Here is a 22,939-nt window from a genome sequence, read left to right as displayed (position 1 = left end):
ATATTTATTCATATAAGTCTCACCTGGTGAGCCTAAGAAGCTTTGCTGCCAAATTTGCTTGTGTAAATAGCACAGGTTTTGTCTGGATTGGACAATAAAAAACAGCTAATTTATACTCATATGAAAATTTTTCACTGCATACATATGCACTGGACTGCATTGAAACAATACTTTATAGCTTTATAGCTTGTTAAATATAACATGTTGACTTGGGTTTCCTCTGGGTTTTTCTGGTTTCCTCCCACCAAATGCATGGACACTAGGTGGACTGGTGACTCTAAACTGGCCATAAATGTGAGTGTGTGAGTGAATGGTGTGAGTATGGTGGGATGATGCCCAGATCCAGATCTGGATTTAGCTGTTATGGATAGTAGGTGAGTCAGATAGTTGAGGGTGCATTGGAGACATAAAATGTATATAAATATCCATAGTCATAAATAGCACCATAGTCATAAATATCAAGTCATAAAAGCGCAAATTTTTCATTAGTGTTAATTTATTGAAAATCAATTCGAGAAATTCAATTCGATCTTGACCACAAAAATGCTTGGGGCCATCTAATGCACACCTTGTGTCACTACATTATACAACGTTTCTCCACACCCACACAGCCCAGCATCACACCTGGGTTCTTTTCCACTGGATGGACTCGCTTGTCTTCCATCCATTAGAGTACCACGTTTAGCGAACTGCATAGGTCTCCAAGAATGTCTTCTAATCAGGCGGGGACAGCACCCCTGGGAACATTATATTTAGAGTATGACCGCTCAATAATTTTAAACTAAAGCAGTCGTAAATATCGACTGGGGAACATAAGACAAAACGGACAGACGTCACGTGGTACAGTTGAAATTATTACGAAGATATCAGGAATTCATCTCTGTTAAATTCATTTTCACCGAATAAACAACGTGGTTTCAAAACGGACGCCTGGACGCCGCGCGCGTCACCGTGGTAACAGCCCTCGTCGGCCTCTGATTGGCAGGCCCGTGGGAATATGTAAATGAGAGACGCGCGCTGATTGGCCGGGGGGCGGTCCTTCGGCGCGGGAGAGCGCGCATCGTTCCGGGTTATTGTCAGTTCGGGCAGCTCGGTGCGGGGCTGAGGCTGGGCTCCCCGCTCCACGCTCCGGCGTCACTAATATTAATAACCATCATAACGGGATAAGAGAGGAGAGCAGCGCGGGACATCGGGCAGACTGGATTATTATCGTTACTATTTTTATTACTGTATTACTGTTATTAAATACACGTCCAGGAACCGCGCTGCATCCAGCTCAAGTGTCATAATCGCGCCGAGTTGGTTCTGCGGACTGCCGGTTGCGAATCCGCCGCGTTTGATGAAGATTTTGCCTTCGTTTCGGATATGACCGGCGCGAGGTCGGTGGCTGCCGGTCGCTTTTTGGTGCGGATGCGCGATTAGGCGGATTTGCTGCCGGCTCTGGAGACGCGGAGCCGCGGTGTCACCTGCGCCCGAAGAATGCGCAGGTTACCCCTGACCCGGAGAGAAGCAGAATAAACTTCCACGTTGGCCGCGCGAGAGAGAGATTTTTCCCGGTGAAGCTGCTTGTCCGGCGCCGCGACCTGCATGGAAATTTAACTTCCACCACGGAGCGATTTATGGTAAATATGTCTTTGTTTGCGAATTGGATGCCTGGGATCTCCGGTTCTCCAGGAACTTTCTCCGCTGGCTGGTCAGCAGAAAGGATTTTGCAGAGCTGCAGTGATGGGGAAGTGGTGTAAAAACGGAGATAAATGATGCATGGTTCGGGTTTAAATGTAAAATTGTGGAGGCTTGGGGAGAATTAAGGCGTTTCTGGGGCGTGGGTCCTATTTCCAGCAGGGGCAAAACACCAAAGTTGATTGATTTAATTTAGTTTAATATACTTACAATTAGCCTACTTACACGACGGGTTCACCGTTCATCCCATTTAGACTTCGTGGAACCCAGTAAAGGGTAAGTCGCCAACGTTGTGCTACTAAAACATAACCCTTTTAACTAAGCGATGCATTATGGGATTGTTGGTGGGCGTGCCTTTACTCACCGTTTCTGTGTTTTATGGGTCAATTAACCTGGTATTAAATTTCTCATCGCGTTCTATTATGGACGCCAGGGGATACGTCCTGTCATCGATCATCGTTACTGTACGGAGCCTTTTTTTCTACTGAATTGCAGATGGAAGTGCTGAGTGCAAATGTAAGCATATATTACCTGAATATTAAACATTGACACAGACGTAACGTGATAAAATCTTATTATGACACATAGACGCGCAGGCATTCTCTCAGACCTGTTGTAAAACGTTTTTACAACGTTCAACTAACCGAGAGTCTGGCTGTTTGCGGATCGGTCGGGCCTGCTGCAGAATGAGGATTTGTCTCCTTCATGGATTTACATGGGTGGAGTTCACAGTGAATAGTTCAGTAGTAGAGCAGCTACTCCGTTGTTCCTCTCAGATGTTTGTCACATGGCTGCTGCTTCTCTTATGTTACCAGTTGCCTCTATTGTGGAGGCTGTAAGCGTTGGTCTTTTTTTATCAATGGGATTGTGGATTATAAAGTCATTTACATTTAATCGGATGTGACAGGACTTGTGTGTGTGGTTTTTTTGTTCTGTCATAGATTGAATGTAGATCTGGACCATTGGGCTGGGTTTACAACTTGCTGCATATTCGTGCATATCATGCTATTTCAAAGAAACGTTTGCATGTGTAATCTAATCTGGGAAAACACGAGTAAAGCTAGTGCCTGGTTAAAGTACAGCCGCAGGGTCACGCGGGATTTGCATATGAATGCCAGGTCAGTTGATAAACAAATCTCCCCAACTTTACAGTCACTTATCTGTCAGGAACTTTAACCCCCAGTTCCACACCAGTCTTCAGTGTCTGCTCACTTCCATTAAATGAATTACCGTACAAATATTGAAATCTTCACTCCTCTGGCTGTGCCTTTGTTCTCTTTTACAGGTCGTTTATTCCACTGAAAAGTCCTCAGAAGAAGCTTGTTTTATTTATAGAGGTCCCATGACCTCCATTCACCATTTACTTCCTCGCACAGCGCAATTTGCATAACTTGCAAAATGTACTATCCAGATTTTTCCTCCCTCATTGATCAAAGTGCGAGTGTGGAGAAGCAGACCTGAGAGGACGTTGTGGGGGAAATCGGGTGACTGGGTGTCAAAGTGCCGGAGTCTCAGTACTGCTTCAGTAATGAACGTGCGTGAAGCAGATTTCTGAAGTTGCCTTATTATAATAACAATAGATTTCCCCCCATTGTCAGTAAAATGAGAAATGTCGAGAAGAGATATGAGGAATATTAAATATGATTATACCCTTGTTACGTCAACACACATTAAAAACCCCGTTTGGGCTGGTTAATCCTCCCCGCGGAGGAATTCTGCCTGCCTGTATTTGTGTTGCGCTGCACATGGCCAGTTCACATGACCTTTGACCCTCGCTTGCTGCTCTGGCGGGATCCGTGCATCACGGCCCGAGTGCCGCGCCGGCTCCGGCGGCATTAGCAGCAGCACCTGCTGCTGACTTGGCCCGGCGCTGTTGAATAAAACATCATGTGATGTATGAGGCGGCGCCCCCCCCCCACCGCATGGCCTCGACCCACCGAGCGAATTGTGGTGGAATCAGCTCAATGGCAGCGTCTCACCACAACAAATGACACCCCTGGCATAATGGCCGCGGCTGCTGCCCTGGTTGTCTGGCGGGGCGGGACGAGGATGTAGGTCACCTCCACTTTTTGCTCGCCGTTTTCGCCCAATTAGTGCCTTGCTGCGTAATGGATAGTTTTTAATAGTCGTCATTTGGGCTGTGCTCGGAGGAAGAAGTATAGTGTAGGAAACGACGCTCTTGGCCGCTGTGGGTTTAATTTGGGGAAGGGATTGAGCGGCGTGCCGCGCCACGTCGCTGATTGATTGATAGCCCTGAGTTGAATTCCCTTATTAAAGCTGTTGCCTCGTGAGAACAATACGCCGTTCCTCATGAATATCCTCATCCCAGAGCCGCTTTAATTTCCTCTGCTTTATGGGAACTTTTTCCAAAGTTCGTTTCCCTGTGAAAACTGATTACTTCAGCGCTCGGTGATAAGGCTGTCACAATCACACGATAAACACTGTGGTTCGCGAAAAGTGTCTGAATTCGTAATACGCACCGCATTAGTGCCATTCTCTGATGGTTTATTACCGGGGACTTGCATTAGCCAAGTGTATGAAATGCTTTAAAATAACCCATCAGTTCCCAACCCAACAGGAATGAACTATTAGGGATTTCTGTCACTCCTGGCAACCGGAATAATTATGGTAATGTGATGTCACACACGTCCTCTACAAAGCATTGAAACCGACCTGTTTTACTGCTTCACAAGTGTTTTACTCTCAGGAAAGAGGAGCCATTATTAACTGTGGGGGAAATTATGTCATAAAACATCTGTCGTTACCAGATACCGAAGTTTACTGCTGCACACCACATGCGGGATACGCTCCACAGGTAGAAACTGGGATCTGTTCCCTGCCAATGTGGTTCCAAGTCGTTCTGACTGTGCTTAATATTCCTTAATATTCCGTTCGGTTTGTCTGTTCCACAGATAGTGATTGCCACAGTAATAATATTTCTTTTAGTAATTTGCTAATAATGCCGACTGATGTTGTATTCATCCGTTCAGGTGTGTGCTGCTTTTGCTGTATGAGTGTGGTGATTTAAACTACATTACAACACTATAACAATCTCATTTTTTTCCTGTGGATTTTAGACTTTCCAGTGTTTTTGTGTCTACCGTAAAAAAACGATTTGCATTCGTCTTTCGGTGGATGTAAAAGGTGCCTGGGAGGAACAGAGTGATGGATTTGGATGCGTGGTTCGAGGTGACTGCATTATTCCATGCTTTGCACCGCTTTTTGTTCACTGATGTGTGTGTTGTGACGGTTCATCCTGTATGCAACATGGAGCAGCGAATACACTTCATTCTTCAGCATCTGGCTTCCATAGACTATGGATCATACCTCCTGGAATAAAGATCTCCTTGGGGACCTGCTTCAGAAGACGTTTCTACCAAACCGAAGCACAATCATTTCTCTCTGTCTGAGACATCGGTTGACATGACCAAGTGCTCACAAATGTTCTGTCCTACGAATTTCTGGACCATGGAGTCCAGAAATCTCCTGGACCTACAGGCAGCTGGAGCTGGTAGGCTCCTACTCATTTTTTTCTGAGCTCTGCTTTGCTCTGGGAACCACAGAACGATTACTTCACCCATCACCCTTGCCCATCACATCTTTCTCCCCTCCTTGTCTGTGACCCTTGACCTCTTTCTTGTGTAAGTAGACGTCAGTGCACTTAGGCTGATGTCGACAATTGATTTAGGAAATACATGGCAGTTACTCTGGCTCTTGGGCAATCTCCATGAAGACGGAGAGGTTTATCTTGACTTCACCGGTTAGCTGTTGTTAGCTTGTTAGCATCACACCATCCCCTTCTCATGCCCAATTCAGATTGTAACATTTCTATTGAACTTAAGATGTTGGTGATGAGTTTGTCCATTTAGGTTAATTTCTCCTCCCTACAATTGCAGAGTTTTTTTGTTATAGGTGTGGATGAACCATTGCGATTTAATTTGGTAGAAAATGCTGTACTTTGCTATTTCTCGAGTGTCAAGCCAGCAGAAAAAGACATGGCCATGACAATAATAGGCAGACGGATGCCATTTTGATTGTTGCTCTTACCTCCCCCTTGGCTTACTGTTAGTATCTGCGACAAGACCAGGCTGTTAGCGCCTCTGCAAGGTAATGGAATTTTCACCGAGCAGACAAAACAATGGCCACGGTCCTGGGCGGTAATTGCAGGAAAGCGGCCGCTATTTTCCCTCCCCGTCGCACTGGTATGGATGCGGCGCCATTTAATAAAACTCGAGAGATTCTTATCTCTCACCGGCAGGCGTGTGAGTGGCAGCCGACGTCTCCTATTGTAAAACTCATTCAGCTTTACCTGATGGATTCAAATGAAGGTACAGGTGAAGTGATTGTCATTGTGAAACACTGCAGCACAGCAGACAATGAAATGTGACACAACGGAATGTGTCATCTGCATTTAACCATCACCCTCAGTGAGCAGTGGGCAGCCATGAAAGGCGACCGGAGAGCAGTGTGTGGGGACCTCGGGATTTGAACCAGCAAGTTTCTGGTTACCTTCTTACTTACCCGCTAGGCCACTACTGCCCTCATCGCTCTATTATCACTAGAAATGGCACAATACGTTCTCTTGCTATACAGTTATTATAGAGGACTAACTGTGGAATAAGGCCTGAAAGATTTCTTGTTAGAATAAAATTATCAAAACGTTTTTTCTCTTGTCATTTCCCCCATAATTGTGTCTGACTTTTACATGACAGACTTCAAAACACAAAGTGTATTGAGGTCAAATGCACAGCCATTATTATAGATAAAAAAATACTTAATAAAGAAGTGACTTAATGTCACATATTTCCTCCAGATCAACAAAATTTCATCACAAAAGTCACTCAATCACAATACCATAACTTTAAACGCAACTGTTGTGTGCATCCCGGAACATTATGCACACACGCACACACAGACACACACACACCATTTGGGACAACATTGATTGATTAAACATACTGATTGATTATTGTGTTGTGCACTTTGTGCTGAATATGAGGACTATTCCGATACATACATTGGGGAAGAAAGTATTGTGCAAGTTGTCCCAGTTAAAAAGATGAGTGAGGTCTGTAATTTTCAGCATGGGTACACGTCCACTGTGACAGACAGAATGGAAAAAATATATGATTTTTAAAGAATTTATTTGTAAAATGGAGCAGAAAATAAGTATTTGGTCAAAAGCAAAAGGCCACCTCAATACTTTGTAATGTAACCTTGGTCGGTAATGACAGCGGTCAAATGTTTCCTGTAGATTTTAACCAGGTTTGCACACACTATAGCTACACACCCTTTTAAATATGTGGTAGTATATAGGTGGTAGTAGCCTAGTGGGTAAGACACTCGCCTGTGAACCAGAAGTCCCAGGTTCAAATTCCACTTACTACCATTGTGTCCCTGAGCAAGACACTTAACCTTAAGTTGCTCCAGGGAGACTGTCCCTGTAAATACTGATTGTAAGTCGCTCTAGATAAGGGCGTCTGATAAATGCTGTAAATGTAAATGTAAATGTAAATGTAAAAAAAAAAAAAAATATATATATATATATATATATATGTATATATATATATAGTAACTTATTTGCTGTTAGTTGTTAGTAGTATTGTACAATCACTCTCTCACTCGTTTTCCATAACCATAATAAGTCCTACTCAGCTGCCAGAACCCATCCGGAGGGCGCGGCATCAGCCCACCTCAGAGCTCGCACACACACACCGTTCACCCGCGCACTCACACCTACGGACAATTTTCATAGTGTGCACGCCATGCATGTCAGGAGGAGACTTGCATTAACGCAGGGTCACAACCTTAGAGGTGTGAGGCCATGCCACCATGCAGTCCAGTGGTGTTGTAATTGTGTATATATTTGTAATAAGCAACTGTGCATGTTGCCAGGAAATTAGGAAGAAAATGCAGCTCGGACCATGTGGTTTCTAGCTGCATACTGTAAACAGCCATTATGTTAATAATGTTGTAGCTACACGGCATGAAGGCACAGAGCGGGAATCTGTCTTTGGATGTGATCCGTGGTTAAAGGAGCTAACGTCGGTGTAATAGAGGAGAAAGCTTCCCGGCCTGGGCTCCACTGCAGCCTGGAGTTTCCATCATTCTCTCCACTGTTATTGCTCTTGTCAGAAGGTTCAAAAACCCTGCTGATATTAGACCCTGAGGCAATGTTGTCTCTACATGCCTGCCTCTGCTCTCATGCAGAAACACAAGCATGAGGACACACACACACACACACACACACACACACACACACACACAGTTTTATTACCTCCTGCCTGCCTGCTGGAATTGCTTTCCTCCCTCGAGTGAGTCGGACAAAGCCGGCTTTATTGTATTAACCCATTTGTGTGTCAAGAGCGATTGCGGCGTTCTTTATCACTGTTTGTATATGGACGGAGAGACAGCTGGGGGGCGGGGAGAGAGGGACCAGAGTTAGACGGATGGTCGGTCACCTCACTCGGCTTGGGGAGATAATGACTGGTTGCTAAGCAATTTTTTTTTCGTCTGCTCCCCTTCTTTCTCATCCACAGTAATCACTTTTTATCTCTCAAAGATGCCATGTATACTTAAAAGCTGACTGCCGTCTTCCCAAATCTCCCTAATGGCCCTTTAATTTATTTAGCCGGGATGTGGGGTCATGGATATGAATTTTCCCTCGGACGGGGGTTGGAATTTTCCTGGATTACTTAGTAAAGCTGAACTCATGGTGTGTGTGTGTGTGTGTGTTTATCCTCTCCCGCCCAGGCTCAGCCAGTTGGCATACTGAATGATGGGTAGCAGCTTTATCAGCCCACAAGGTGGGCAGTTGGTTGGTGAATGATGGCTGGGTTCAGCTGCTGGGCAGAATCGGCATCGGGATCCCAGAGGAAATGATCTTGTGTCTCTTTCCGGTGACACGGAGTCGCCCGGCCCTTTGTTTTATTAACAGTTTTATGGAGCTGCAGTGTTTTCGGCCATCAGTGGTGCAATAAATTGCCTGCATGAGGAGGCGGGGAAGTTCTGGGCGTGAGATGTTTCCCTTTATTAAGACTATGTGCCAGACAGCCAATCACTGACCTCTAGTGCTGGCAGAGCCTCCACTAGTCTGAACCAAATAACTCAAAAGGATCATTTAACAACGTGAGGAGTGGACCCTGCATGGAGGCTGGTCCTCCTCTGACTAAAAGCCCTTTACTTCCATCAGTTTGGCACGGGGCTGTGGCCAGTTACCTCTCGTCCCCGTACGCGGAGGTGAAATTAATGCGAAGATCCCCCTTGGCGTCCAGCCTCAAGTTTGAATGTAATTAAAAACGGAAAGATGAAATCCCTGACTGGCAAGTGGGTGTTGGCTGGTTTTGTCCTCTTGTCCAGAGGTTGGGATCAGCTCTAATTGGTTGTGGCTTTGGTTGCTGCTGCTGCTGTGTGGTGTTTGGATCGGATGGAGACTTCTGGATGCACATGAGCGGCCTTGTGTGTGTGTGTGTGTGTTTCAGCTTGAATCTGAGTTTCCTGCAGTCTGCTGTCTTCCCCCCTGCGACGCTCGTCCTCTGTCACCGGATCTGACAGTTTCCCCGTTCTGGGACACGCAGCCAGTCACATTAAACGTTCTTCCCCGGCACACCCCCCCCCTCACCCGCAGCGTCACAAACATCTGTCCAGCTGTCACATCACGCCAGCCAATCACAGCGTCCCCTCAGCAGACGGTGGGGGGGGGCTCTGCTGCAGGGTGGGAGGTCTCAGTGGAGCGCAGCTCTACTCTCTCAGGACACTCCATATGGGAGCGTCTTTCCACACATTCTGTCATGGCTGACAACTTCGAACAATAAATAGAAAACAGAAGTAAAAGTAGAGTAGAAGCAGCACCCTAATCCACTTTTCACCTTTTAAATACCCTCTGCTGTAACTCACCATTGTCATTGACTTCCTCCTGTGATGTCTTCTGTTCTTCTTCTTATTATCTCCCCCTGCCTGGCTCTGCCCGTTCCAGTTCGCTCCTCTTCCTCCCGAGCATCGGCCTGGAGTGTTGGGAACCCAGCAGGAACAGTCATTTTCTGTCCTGGTCTGTAGAAGATGTGCAGAAATCTGTGGCGAGCCAGTCCAGATGGACACGGCTCGGGACGTTAGGATCCATCTCCATGTGCAAATCTCACTTTCCTGCTTGAAATGCAGATACATACATTTTTAGTGAGGGCTCTGCTGTTGTGGAAGGTATATGTCTTCCTGTGCGCCTGCTGTATGTCCTACAAGCAATTAAAAGCAAGTTAATAGAAACATAATCCATGTTTGAGGGATATTGATATGTTGTGCAGCCCAGACCCCCTCCTAATGGTCTTAGTGACAGAATCTCAATGCATCTTGGGTGCACTGTGTTCGTATGTAATGCTGTCCATACTGGGTGTGGCCAGGGCTTCATTCTAAGATCTTCTCTTTTCACTTTCCCACTACCTTTCAAGTTCACGCTTTACCGTCATTTCAGAGACATACACGTTAGACCGTACACGGGGAAACGAAACAAAGTTTCTCCTGAAGCTGCAGTATAATATCCAGAGCACCTTACAACCAGTAGTGACAGGGACAGTCCCCCTGGAGACACTCAGGGTTAATCGTCTTGCTCAGGGACACAGTGGTAGTAAGTGGGGTTTAAACCTGGGACATTGTGGTCTTTTGGTTCATAGGCTTCTACCACCATAAAATGGACTTCTAAGTCCTTCTGGAGGCAGGAAGGTATAAGAGGGGACAGAGTAATGGTTTTTCATGGCAGATGAAAACAGCACGGATGTCCATTTTTCTGCATACTCATTCCTGGGTATTTTGTCCTCATTATTGTTCTTCATATTGTAAAATTCAAAATGGGCTTTTTAATTTTTTTTTTTTTTTTATCGATCCACTCTGATGGAACTGAGGAGCTGCATGAACATCTTCAATTAAGTGTCACTTAAGGCTCATCATGTTCGCTAGGCTGCCATTCAGTGTGCCAGCCTCTGTGACAACACTGGGACAGTGAAACAGAGGGGACTGTCAAGCAGACGTGCGTTGATTGAAAGTTCCAACAGCACAATTCCATATGGCTGAAAAAGAAAGGGCCTCGGAAAAAAAGCACATCCCTCCATCCATCCAGCCCCCTGTGACAAGAACATTCCTCTGCTCCCGACTCGAGCGTTTTTATCATTCAAATATGGCCCATTGATGCGGAGCGCAGTGATTGGCAGGGCGACTTCAGAGATCGAGTGATCGCGATGACGTGTTGGCAGCCTCGTTGTGACCGTGACAATGGCCTCCCTCGCTTCCTTTGTATTGTTCTCACCCGCTTTCTCCCTCCTGCCTGTTGCTGAGAAATGTCTGATGATTGTATTTGTGCCACAACAGCAGACTATTAATCTTTTAAGTAAATGCTGGGCTTGGCTGGGCTGTGGCCACGTTGCTTTCAGGAAAAATGAGAGGAAAGCGCTTTTACACACACACACACACACACACACACACACACACACACACACACACAGCACGCAGAATCTAATTCGTCTAAAGTGTTACCTCGGAGGCGGATTGCAGATGGCAGCCTGATTGGAGCTTAGGCTTAGTGCTTTTTACCCAACATCCTCCCCCAGCCCCTGGTGCACCGCGCTCCTCGCTGAGATCAGCCCACCACGGAGCATCAAAGCGGCGCGGAAGAAAGAGGCTGTCGGCCTCCATTACAGGTCCATTACAGCCGCTGTCGGCCGAGACCCCCGTCTCGTACGTGTACGGCGCGCGGGACACCTCGCACTGACCTTCTCGTCGTCATGAAACAGAGTCATCGCGGGAAAAAACGCCTTTTTGTTGCAAATAAAGCGGCTGCGTGCCGCTGATAGAGACTCCTTTGTGTAAAAGTGGGTGCGTGGCAGACTCGCTGTGTCGGGGTTATTAAAAGGGATCGCTGGTTTTATTGTGCGCACAAGCAGGGCCATTAGCCAGCGGTGCGGTTCAAAGAGCCCATTCGTGCTGCTTTTGATTACTCTGATAAAAAAAAATAAAAAATTGATGGCCGGCCTGAGTCTCCTCCCCCTGTCAAATGGGTTTTGGGTGAAGAAAGTGCGAGAGACACTTGGGGTCCACATGGAGACGCAGTTTCAGGGGACCCAGAGTGAATTTCTCTTTTCAGCATATCCGGCAAAGCGGCAAAGCAGCTTTTTTGGTGAGAACGCTGACGTATTAGCTCAACCTCCAACCTGACCTTTAACCCCTAACACATTACATTTACATTTACAGCATTTATCAGACGCCCTTATCCAGAGCGACTTACAATCAGCAGTTACAGGGACAGTCCCCCCTGGAGCAACTTAGGGTTAAGTGTCTTGCTCAGGGACACAATGGTAGTAAGTGGGATTCGAACCCGGGTCTTCTGGTTCATAGGCGAGTGTGTTACCCACTAGGCTACTACCACCCTACACATGTTACATACAACAATGGTGGACGACTCGTTCAACTACAAGAAATCCTCTCTACGGTATACATTTTTAGAGAAAAGACAAGACTGGAGAACGGCGCGTTTAACTCGCCGTGGAGGAGAGAGCAGGAAGTTACAGCACCACCTACAGGTGTGGAGGATGGGTTAAAACAGCGTTCAGGATCTTCTCTGCGTCTCTGTGTAGACGACAACATTTCAGACAACGCTCCTGTGTGGAGTCCATAAACTGTTTAGGAGAAAAAGTGTTCTCTGGAACACTGGACGGGTCTGGACGTGGCTTTAATGCCCTTGTTCATCCAAATTAGGACAAGGTCTGCTGGCCTGTTTGCTGAAACCCAAGTGAAGCCGGATGTCTGATTCCTCACTTTTTTTCCAGCCTTCAGCCAACTTTAATTAATGAAGTGCTTTTTTCGGGGGGGTGGGGGTGTGTGTGTGTAATAATCTGACATATATTACCGTGTATTTATGAAGAACTTCATGGGCTCACTTATAGGGATAGAGGGATTTTTAAAAAAACCCACATCAGCAGGAGGTTGAGGTGGGCAAAACAAAATAATAATGCATGTAATAAAGTCATGCAACTTTTTAGAATAAATAGATTTTTTCATAAGAAAAACACAGGGCGTCCCACTGAAGACAGACTACCACCATGTCTTGTGTCCACTTGTCCATGCACCTATCGCATTTGCCAAGTCTGCTTATTTTTGATGACTTTTCTGTAAAATTACTGAGCTTGTTTGTGAAGTGTCCATGTGGATTTTTAATACCCAGTACGTACCGGCGAACATCACCACCTGAACTGAAAACTCACGTTACTACGGCTCACTGGTAAAGGTCTCAAAACATCTAACCTGCTCAGTATTCACCAAGGTGCTTGTGCAAGTTGACATGTCTCTGCAGTCCAGCTCGGGACCTGTTCCCACCCCTTGTTTTCAGCAGGGCAGGGTGTGTGGTGCTGACCACGCCTTCATTACTCCATCTTTCTGTAGCTCTGGGTTGGGGTGGGTTTGAGGGGCTGCTTGGGTGGAGGGTGTCTCTGTCTTGCTGGTATTTGATGGGACAGAGGTGGGGTGTCATCATTACTCCCTCCCTCCCCTCTCTGGCGCAAACACAGCCGGCTGGTATATATATGTGTGTGTGTGTGTGTGTGTGTGTGTGTGTGTAGGGAAGATGAGAGGCTTTCTTTGTGCCTGATCACAGGCCCCCCGAGTGACAGGGTCACCTTGCCCCCAAACAAACTCTGCCCTCAGTGTGGGTTGGTGTGTGTGTGTGTGTGTGTGTGTGTGTGTGTGAGAGAGAGAGAGAAAGTGAAGCAGAGGGCAGACTGCTTGTCTCTGGGCACATTTATCTAACATCTCAACCCTTTTCACATGACCGCCTATTCAGTCCCTCACCGTCTGGATTGGTGAACACATTCTTTATTTTCGAGCCCCAAGTGCACACGACCCTGAACCAGGATCATGCCAGTTCCCGCCAACCCGGCCATGTTGCACTCACCTTTGTGGAGCAACCATCTACTGATTTATTTAGCCCCCCACACTCCATCCGTTCCTCTGTAGCCTCCTCCTTGCTGTACTTCTGTCGCTCCGGTCAGACTGGGTGCCTAGTGGGAAATCCGCAGCCGCTTTGGTGAGTAATGGGTGTGTGAATGCGGATATGTGAGGAACCGCGGGGTACGTTGTGGAACTGGGTCTAACGTCTGGGTGAGTTTGAATGATTGTGTATTGTGCTGGTTCACCTTGCTTCTCTGGCGCTCTTAAATCAGTTTCTCCTTGTTTCTCGTTGCCCCAGGCCATGACAGACTTCGTGTGCTTGTTTTTCCCTCCCCTGGACCTTACAAAATTGCAACGGGAGCACAATGAATAACCCGAAAAGTCCTGCTGAAACGAAAACGGAATGAGCACTTCCACCCCCCCAATGCATCTCACTCGGGAGAAGAAGGAGCAACTGGACCCTCCCAACTGCACCCCCTAATTTATTAATTTACCGTGAAATCTCTCTGGCCCTAGATGGGGACGGGGAGATCCCAGTGGTTGCAGATTACTGGGGGACTCGCTTTCTTTCTCACTCTGACTGGTCAGAATGATGATTTGATTAGTTGATACATGATACATGTTTAGCTGGATAGTTTTCATGTTGGTTTGTAGGTGGTTGGTTGGTTAGTTGGTTGAGTGGTCTGTTTGTATTACAGACAGGATTATGGTGTGGTGGGTTGGGTTGGGTAAATGAATCCAGTGTTCTGCCCCAGTATTCTTCTACTCTAATCATGTGGGCCACAGGAGGAACATAGTCACTTCCTGACTTCTTAATGGTCAATTTTTATGGCCATTTTTTTGTGTTTATAGGTGTTGTCATCTGTTCAGCAGCTGCTGGCATCCGTTTTTTTTTTTTTTTTGTAGTACTGCAGTTAAGTGAAATTTGTGTATACTCAATGATACTCAACACCTACAACAGACCCACACCACCGTATTCCATGTCTGCATGGCTGACCAGGTGGTGACCTTTTCCTGAGTTCTCGGCCGCTTGAGATAAGTGGAAAGCTGTTTGTTTTGTGTTGTCAGGAACAAATTAAAAAGGAATTCTCCTCATATTGTGCAGGGGAGAGGGGGGTCATCCTGCACCAGAGCACTGACCGGCACTGAGCCATAATGGAGCTCATTGTGTGTACGTGTGTGTATGTGTGTGTGTGGCCTTGTGTGTGTCCGAAGTCTGCAGCTCTGTCTGCGTTGCCTGCAGTCATCTACAAACCAGGTCTTTTAAGCCCAATTCCAATTCCTGCTACAAATTATGCAAACTATAAAAAATTTAAGGGGGGGACAGTCTTTTATAATTTAATCCTAAAGTAATAGATTCTATTAAAAATGCATGAGCGGGACTTTATAGATGAAACTGGAATTAGTGTCTATCAAAGAGTCTGCTGAAGGATGCACAGGGGAAAGACTGGGCGGGGAGATTTCTTATCATTATTCAAATAGGATATGATTACCAGGGAGGCAGAGGGAAGTGAATGCAGCCCTGCTGCCCGGGCCGGCCCGCGCTGAGGAAATGTAAAGGGACCGTGCCAGCCGAGCCCCCGTTTGATCTCGCTGGGCCCCGTTAGTTCAAAGCAGCCGAGCTCCCAAGCAGATAAACAAGTGAATTATTAAGAACAAATAATAATGCAAAGAAAAAGGTCAGCCAGCCTGGCATTGGTGCAGGAGGGGTCTCCAGCCACCCGTCAGCTTGTCTCAGTCCTGGTTTAGATAAGGAAGATAAGACATACATGCAGCCGGCATGTGTGGCGACGCGGCTCCAGATTTGGGGAGTTTTGTCTGGAAGGCGAGACCTGTCCTGTTGCTGGGACGTCCTGCAGCTGCGGCCGTGGGCTTTGTCCTCCCTTCCTCCGAGGGTATGTGTCTGGTTGAAAATGTCAACACTGTGTAAGACATCAATCGGCTCAGTGTGTCCGCCTCACCGGGGGCTGCCAGTGGAGAAATCTGATTCGCTGCATCACAGTGAGGCCTTTATTCCGGGATCAGGCGTCCCCAGGGTCTGGCTTTAGGTGAGTTGCACCTGCAGAGCCAAGAGCCACTTCCTGTTCCACAGAGGGCTAAAAATGTGAAAACTAAAACTAGACGACTATATCCACCAGTAAAACCTCTAGTGAGAGGCATGAAAATACCACATTAAATCATTATTAACCAGTTTTATTAACAAACAATTAGAACTTCTTTCAACTTCTGCATTCTTCCAGGGTGATGATGTTCTGATGATGTGGTTGGAGTGAGGATGCTCTGCCATGCCATGGTGGATTAGACAGGCACAGCATAGCCAGAGGGAGTATTTAGGTATATTCAGACTTTAATACGGCCCATATAAAAAAAAAGAAATCCTTTTTTTTTTCAAAATGCATATTAAGAGGTCTAAAAAATAAAAGCAGTTGGGAGGGCAGCAGTTCACAGAGTTCAGGCTTTTTAAACTTCCGGCTGGTGTGTTTTATTTAATTTCTCTGTCAATGGCTACATCCTCTCTGCTGTAATCTAATCTGGGCTCCACGGCTGCCGGCAGCATCTGGGCTGAGCAGGGGAGCGGGAGGGAGGGAGAGCTTTTTCTTTCAGGCTAATCCCCTGATTTCTCCTCTCCCATGGCCAGGGATCACTCTGTGGGGTGAAGGCAATTACCATCCAGCTTTTTCATGCTAATGTAATCTGCAGATCTGCCCCCTCCCGTGGAAAAGAGGCTCGGTGGGGGCACAGGAGCCAGCGGTGGGATGCAGGGGAGATGACCCCGGCTAAAGTCTCTCTTTTTATAAAGATTAACATTTAATTATTAACCGTTCCCCCGCAGTCAGGCATGGGTCTGGAGGAGGTGGCAGTGGGAAGAGGAAGAAGGCTACCTCCACCGTCTTTTGAGTGTGTGACAAGGCCAGTGTTTTAAGCCTGAACACATCTTTTGGATGGGGGAGATATTTTTGCCATGTGTGGTGCGGTATCTGTCCTCGCTGTCGGTATGAGTGATAAGAGCTTAGCTCTTATCAGTCGGCCGTGTCATGGAAAGTGGCCATGCTTCCACTGTTCCAGACAGGCAGGCCATTCATTCTGCTCGACGGGAGTTGCAGGCAGCCTCCTGATTGGCTGTGAGAGCGGCTGTAATAAGAGGCAATGCCTGATAGGCAGAGGGGAATATGGAAATGATGGAGAAGATGTATGGTAATGGCCATGTCTGAATAACTGTAAAATATATTGTGTTGGCTGCATGGCTGATGGAGGCTCCTGAAAGGGATGCCTAATGTTCATTTGAAAAGTGGAAGCTGATTGTGGATTGGATGTGAAATGGCAGTGATTCTTGTTAGGCTGTAGGAATTTGATGGAATAATCAAGTAACTGGTTAGCTGATTGGCTGCAATAGTAAGGCTGAATAAAAGGGCTGATTGGCTCTGTGAGTAAGGTAGGATACTGCTGCATAGATGAAGAGGCTGATGTCTGATTGGCTGTAATGTAGAAGTGAAGGCTGATTGTTGGAGGAAGATGCCGATTGGAAATGTGAGTAAGATAGGAAACTGCTGCGTGGATGAAGAGTCTGATGTCTGATTGGCTGTGTGAGTAAAGATACTGCTGCGTGGATGAAAAGACTGATGTCTGATTGGCTGTAATGTAGAAGTGAAGGCTGATTGTTGGAGGAAGATGCTGATTGGCTGTGTGAGTAAAGATACTGCTGCATGGATGAAGAGAATGATGTCTGATTGGCTGTGTGAGTAAGGTAGGATACTGCTGCATGGATGAAGAGGCTGATGTCTGATTGGCTGTGTGAGTAAGGTAGGATACTGCTGCATGGATGAAGAGACTGATGTCTGATTGGCTGTGTGAGTAAAGATACTGCTGCATGGATGAAGAGACTGATGTCTGATTGGCTGTGTGAGTAAGGTAGGATACTGCTGCATGGATGAAGAGGCTGATGTCTGATTGGCTGTAATGTAGAAGTGAAGGCTGATTGTTGGAGGAAGATGCCGATTGGAAATGCGAGTAAGATAGGAAACTGCTGCGTGGATGAAGAGGCTGATGTCTGATTGGCTGTGTGAGTAAAGATACTGCTGCATGGATGAAAAGACTGATGTCTGATTGGCTGTAATGTAGAAGTGAAGGCTGATTGTTGGAGGAAGATGCTGATTGGCTGTGTGAGTAAAGATACTGCTGCATGGATGAAGAGACTGATGTCTGATTGGCTGTGTGAGTAAGGTAGGATACTGCTGCATGGATGAAGAGACTGATGTCTGATTGGCTGTGTGAGTAAGGTAGGATACTGCTGCATGGATGAAAAGACTGATGTCTGATTGGCTGTAATGTAGAAGTGAAGGCTGATTGTTGGAGGAAGATGCTGATTGGCTGTGTGAGTAAAGATACTGCTGCATGGATGAAAAGACTGATGTCTGATTGGCTGTAATGTAGAAGTGAAGGCTGATTGTTGGAGGAAGATGCTGATTGGCTGTGTGAGTAAAGATACTGCTGCATGGATGAAGAGACTGATGTCTGATTGGCTGTGTGAGTAAGGTAGGATACTGCTGCGTGGAAGAAGAGGCTGATGTCTGATTGACTGTAGTGTAGAAGTGAAGGCAGCGTGGGTGAAGCTGCAGCCTGTTATCAAACTGAGGCCTGTGAGGGACTCTGAATTGTCCTTTCACCATGAGAGTTATCTGTAGTGATTTCTGAAGGACAGGAGAGGGGGAGGGATGCTGATTCTGATAAAACGACAGGCTGACAGCACACAGCTGAGACTTTGGTCTCATGGCTCCTTTTTCTCCTTCAAGTCTCCAGATTTCTCCTTTTGTGGAGTCCCGTGCTGACAGTTGTGAGGCCAGAAAAGAGGAATCATTTCAGAAATGCGCCAGCCGCTCCACTGCTGCCTTACAAAGTGTGTTTGTTCTTTTAAAGAAGCATGCTGAGGTTCTTCTGAAGTTCAAAGACCTGGAAGACACATTAAAGAACCCTCTCTGCTCCTGACCTGTTCCCAGAACATCAGGTTCATAATTCCATCCAAACAGTGCTTTCAATCCTAAATTCACTTCTCAGGGAGAGTTAATGATGCATCATGGGATTGTGCTCCATGACCTGGGTTTGGCTTCACGAGGAGGAGGTTTTATGGGGCTGGATATTTGTTTGGAATCATTTATTTGTATTGATCTATTGAGAGTTCATTAATCTAATATTAGCGTGTGTGTGTGTGTGTGTATGTTTGTGTGTGTGTCATATTTGTCTCAGGGGTTGGACACGACTGCATGCGTGTGTTTGTGATGTGAGGACCTGTTTTTACTGGTGAAGATCTGCATTTGTTTGTATGTGTGGTATTTCCTCCATGCCATTTTGCCTAATGAATTAAGACTGTGGAATGTGTGTGTGTGTGTGCACATTATTACTGAAAGTGCGTTGTATGTGTGGTGTATATTTAATACAGTTTTCTGTGGGTGTTTGTATGTACAATAACAACTGACTACAGGCTGAGGTAGACGCACTGTGTGTGTGTGTGTGTGTGTGTGTGTGTGTGTGTCAGGCACAGCGGCTTACTTTGCTCTCTAAATGCAGGTGGCCAACTCCCGTCACAGCAGTGCCATGACAACGAGGGAAAAAAAACGTTTCGAAACAAACATTAAAAAAAGACACAACGTCACACAATCAAGGACCTCATATATACGAGAAGAAAAGTGCGTGCGTGTGTGTATGTTATTGATTTATGTGCTGGGGTGTAAATAAGTAAGTGTCTGTGTGGGACAGCCCTTCCTGTGTGTGTGTGTGTTCATGTGGGGGGAGGGCGACTGTCACTAATTGAATGGTGACCCGCAGGCCGAGTAGAAGCCCCACGCCGCGCTTTTAACAAGCCTCTGTGTCTCCCCTCTTAATAAGCCCAAACAAGTTAATCCAATCGACACACTCGAGCCTTTCTCTGCCTTAACAAGCTCTGCCTGCGGCCCCTAATCCCCAACAGCACACACACACACACACACACACCCCAGTACCACCACAGAGCCTTCAGACAGACACACACATATGCACACAGATCCTGCCTTCTTCATCTTTGTAGGGACCTGAGGTAATGGCTATGAAATATACATCCGTCAAACGCTACGGTGTCCGTCCCTGTGGAGTCATGGACATCTGAAGGTGGATGTGGGACTTCGGTCACTAAAAACCACAACCATGGGGTATAAGGCCTGCGTTGTTGTAGATGAGCTGATCTTTTCCCCATGACGATACCTCCCAGTACGACGGGCTGCTGCAAATGGAGAATAATGGGAGGTAGTTACACAAGGTAGACATTCATTTTCTGGAAAAAGGAGACGTGAAATGACGAAACCATGGAAGAACCTCTCATGACATTCCTCCCTTTTGAGTTTCTCCTCTATTCTCTTTCTGTCATATCTGCCTCTTTAGCCAGAATAGGAGTTAACTGATTGGGCAACATCTAAACAGGGTTTGCAGAGGAGCACACGGGAAAAGCATTTTCTGTTGCGCTGCACTTTCACTTTAAAGCACTGGTAACGTTCTAACTAACTATTGTGATTCATTCCATACAAGGTGCAGAGGGCAAAAAAGTTCAGGCTGATATACTAATTCTACACAGGCATCATTGGATTAAACGGGTTTAATATTCTGTGATCACCTCTGTCTGGAATAGCAGTAGTTGTTTCTTCTTGCACATGAGGGATTACTGCCTGCATCTTTAATCTGGTCTCTGTAAATGCCCTAGTTTTTTATTTAAGCATCGATGGATATGAAGACTCGTCATCTGTCCTCCTGTACTGTCGCTGTGATTGGAGGGAATTTATGGTTTCTGGGAATGCGCATGCCCACGGTCCATGTTCCTCAGTGCTGGTTCAAGTTGGACTGTTAGGTTGCGGGGTCTCTATCCCCATATTGCTTGGTCACATGCTGATCATGATACCGTGTTCTCCAGCTGAACCCAGGTCAGGTAGATATGATCTATAAATCGAGACTTCTGGTTTTGTTCAACTGATGAGTGATCAATGTGTTCCAGGGGGAAAGAGGGCTGCTGTTGTCTGTGGATTGTGGCATCTTGCCTGAGTTGGTCTGCTTGAGCAACAGCCTGGCACACACACACACACACACAGCAAAGATTTATGGTCTAGGTGGAGATTGATTAGTGCCGTCACTGGGCCTGATGTACGGTTGGCATTCACTCCCTGCCTAACTCATCAGCAATCTCACACACACACACACACACACACACATGCACACAATCCCTCCGCCTCACTGAAATTTTCTTAGCGCTGTCGCATGTTGCTGCTGTTTTGCTGTTTTCCCTCTCGATCCCATCCCTCTCGTCAGATCAGGCCATTAATCAGCTCTCTGTGTGTAAATGCTTCGTTAATTCTGCTCGCACGTGAATATTGGACGGCGGGCGGCATGCTACCTCCACGTGGGAGCGCTGACGATGTGACAGGCTCTTTCTCCCCCTGTCTCCTGCAGGTCTCAGGCTGAAGACGTCCTCCTGCCCCGCCATGCTGGCCTGCCTTCAGAGGAGGCAGAACCCTCCACCGCAGCACCCCGTCTGTTCCAGCAAGAGCCTGGAGCCTCCTCCAGCCCTCAGCCGAAAATGTGAGTCTTCTAGACCTATAAGATCATTTGGGGGGGGTTGCTGAGGCCTTGCTGAGATCATTTGATTGGTTTCAAAAACCTCATTTTTTTCACTCTTCATCCGACGAGTGGCTTCATTTTTAGGCATGAAGAACAACACCACACTATGAGAAATAAGACATGGTCACAGTTATTATTATCTCTATTTGTAGTGGCATTCATTGCAGGCCATCAATTCTGAGTCTTCAGAGGAAGCATGAACACCATCCCGAAGTGTAGTGGTTAATTAGCGATTCTGGACATGATGGTTTGGACGGATCTGTGCATGTCCCATGGCGGCAGAAGGCTTGTGGGACCTCAGTCCCCATCTTCCCCGCATGACCTGCTGCCGCTCCGTGCTTTTCCTCGAAGCCGCGCTGGATTATCCCGAAACCGAGCAGGCCTCATCAAGGCTGACTGGGCTCACGTATGTGCTGATTTTAGAATGTTCCAGAACTGTTTAAGATCTTGTGTTTGCATGGCCGCGCCAAATGACAGCAAGCCGATTACGGCCGTGGAGTGTGTGTGTGTGTGTGTGTGTGCAGCGGGTGGTGAGGCTAAACCAGAGTAGCAGTTTCAGCTGGGCCCAGAGAGGCTTAAAGGTAATAGGATGGCAGCAGCTCCCTGGTTCTGATGGGGTCGTGGTGACAGCAGCTCTGTGACTCACATGACAAGAAGAGGCTTAAAATCTCCCTCTTCTTCCATCCTGCTGAACGTCACTTGTGTGTTTTTGTACTTTATGTGTGTGCTTGTCTGTGCATGTGTGTGCTTTTCATTAAAATGGTGTGTGTGTGTTCTCCATTACAAGTAGCACAATATACGTTTAGAATTATTTGTATGTGCATACACGATCCCATTTCTATTGCACACATGCAGAATTCATTTGCATGTAGAGAAAGCGGAGGGCTGTTGTTCGAAAATGGGAATAGGGCGGGGCATCTTAATCGATTCTTTCACTCCAGTTTCCACAGGATTAGCCGACTTCCTCGGAGGACCTTCCATTCCGGCAGCCAGTAGAAGTCAGGCCTGCAATCAATAGCAGCAAAAAGAAGTCTCCCTCATTTTTTCTCTCGTTTATCTGCTCTCCACCTCTCTCAACTCTGTGCAATTCGAGAAAGCTTCAACAATACAGGAACATGCTCACATTTTAAAGATTGATTTTTCATGTTCCTAAAGCATGTTCCTTCCATGCTTTTTCTCAAAACCAAAATGGAGCAGTCTTCAGGTCATATACATGGCTGATTAAAATGAAAAGATTGCCGCGCGTTCTACATAAACAATATTGCATATTTTTCATTGGTTATGTTTTATAATACAGCAAATTCATGCCTTAGTAGCACTTTTGTAATTGTTGCAGGAAATTTAGTATTGAATATCGGAATTCTGCACATTAAATGAGTTGAGGAATGCTGAAGTGCTTAAAAAACAAAACATTTGTCACCAGGCAACTTAAATTCAGTGTAAATGAAGTCAGTAAGTAGGTGGACGGAAATGGGATTGGTTAGATTAATAGGTTCAACCCACTAAGTATTTATATTATGCCAAATGAAGCCCATTTTAATGATAATGACCTCCCTGACATTTAATGTGTGTCTGATGTCTGGAAGATGAGTGGTGGATGTGTGGTTTAGTCTTGTCCGGTTTAGTCTGTTCTGAGAGACGGGCAGAATGTGTAAAGAGGGAGGGAGAGAGACTAGGAGAGGCGGATTGAGGGTTATTTAAA

General features: G+C 46.4%; 1 protein-coding gene across 6 annotated transcripts in view; it reads left to right on the top strand.

The window, feature by feature from the left end:
• The first annotated feature begins 1,094 nt into the window (after window positions 1–1,094).
• fam222aa (family with sequence similarity 222 member Aa) overlaps window positions 1,095–22,939 on the top strand; it is a 42,401-nt gene continuing 20,556 nt past the window's right edge. For 2 of the 6 annotated variants that reach the window (XR_003751180.1, XM_028995242.1), the window contains exons 1-2: window positions 1,095–1,622; window positions 21,070–21,198. Coding sequence is in view for 5 of the 6 variants with exons in the window: in XM_028995242.1 (XP_028851075.1) it covers window positions 21,102–21,198 (97 nt within the window). In the remaining variant the exon portion in view is untranslated. The other 4 variants (XM_028995246.1, XM_028995244.1, XM_028995247.1 and 1 more) reach the window with 4 other exon arrangements.

This window comes from Denticeps clupeoides, chromosome 11 (assembly GCF_900700375.1).
Source record: "Denticeps clupeoides chromosome 11, fDenClu1.1, whole genome shotgun sequence".
Classification (NCBI taxonomy): domain Eukaryota; kingdom Metazoa; phylum Chordata; class Actinopteri; order Clupeiformes; family Denticipitidae; genus Denticeps; species Denticeps clupeoides.
The sequence above is the reverse complement of the archived record's forward strand: the minus strand, read 5'-3'. Positions and strand labels throughout refer to the sequence as shown.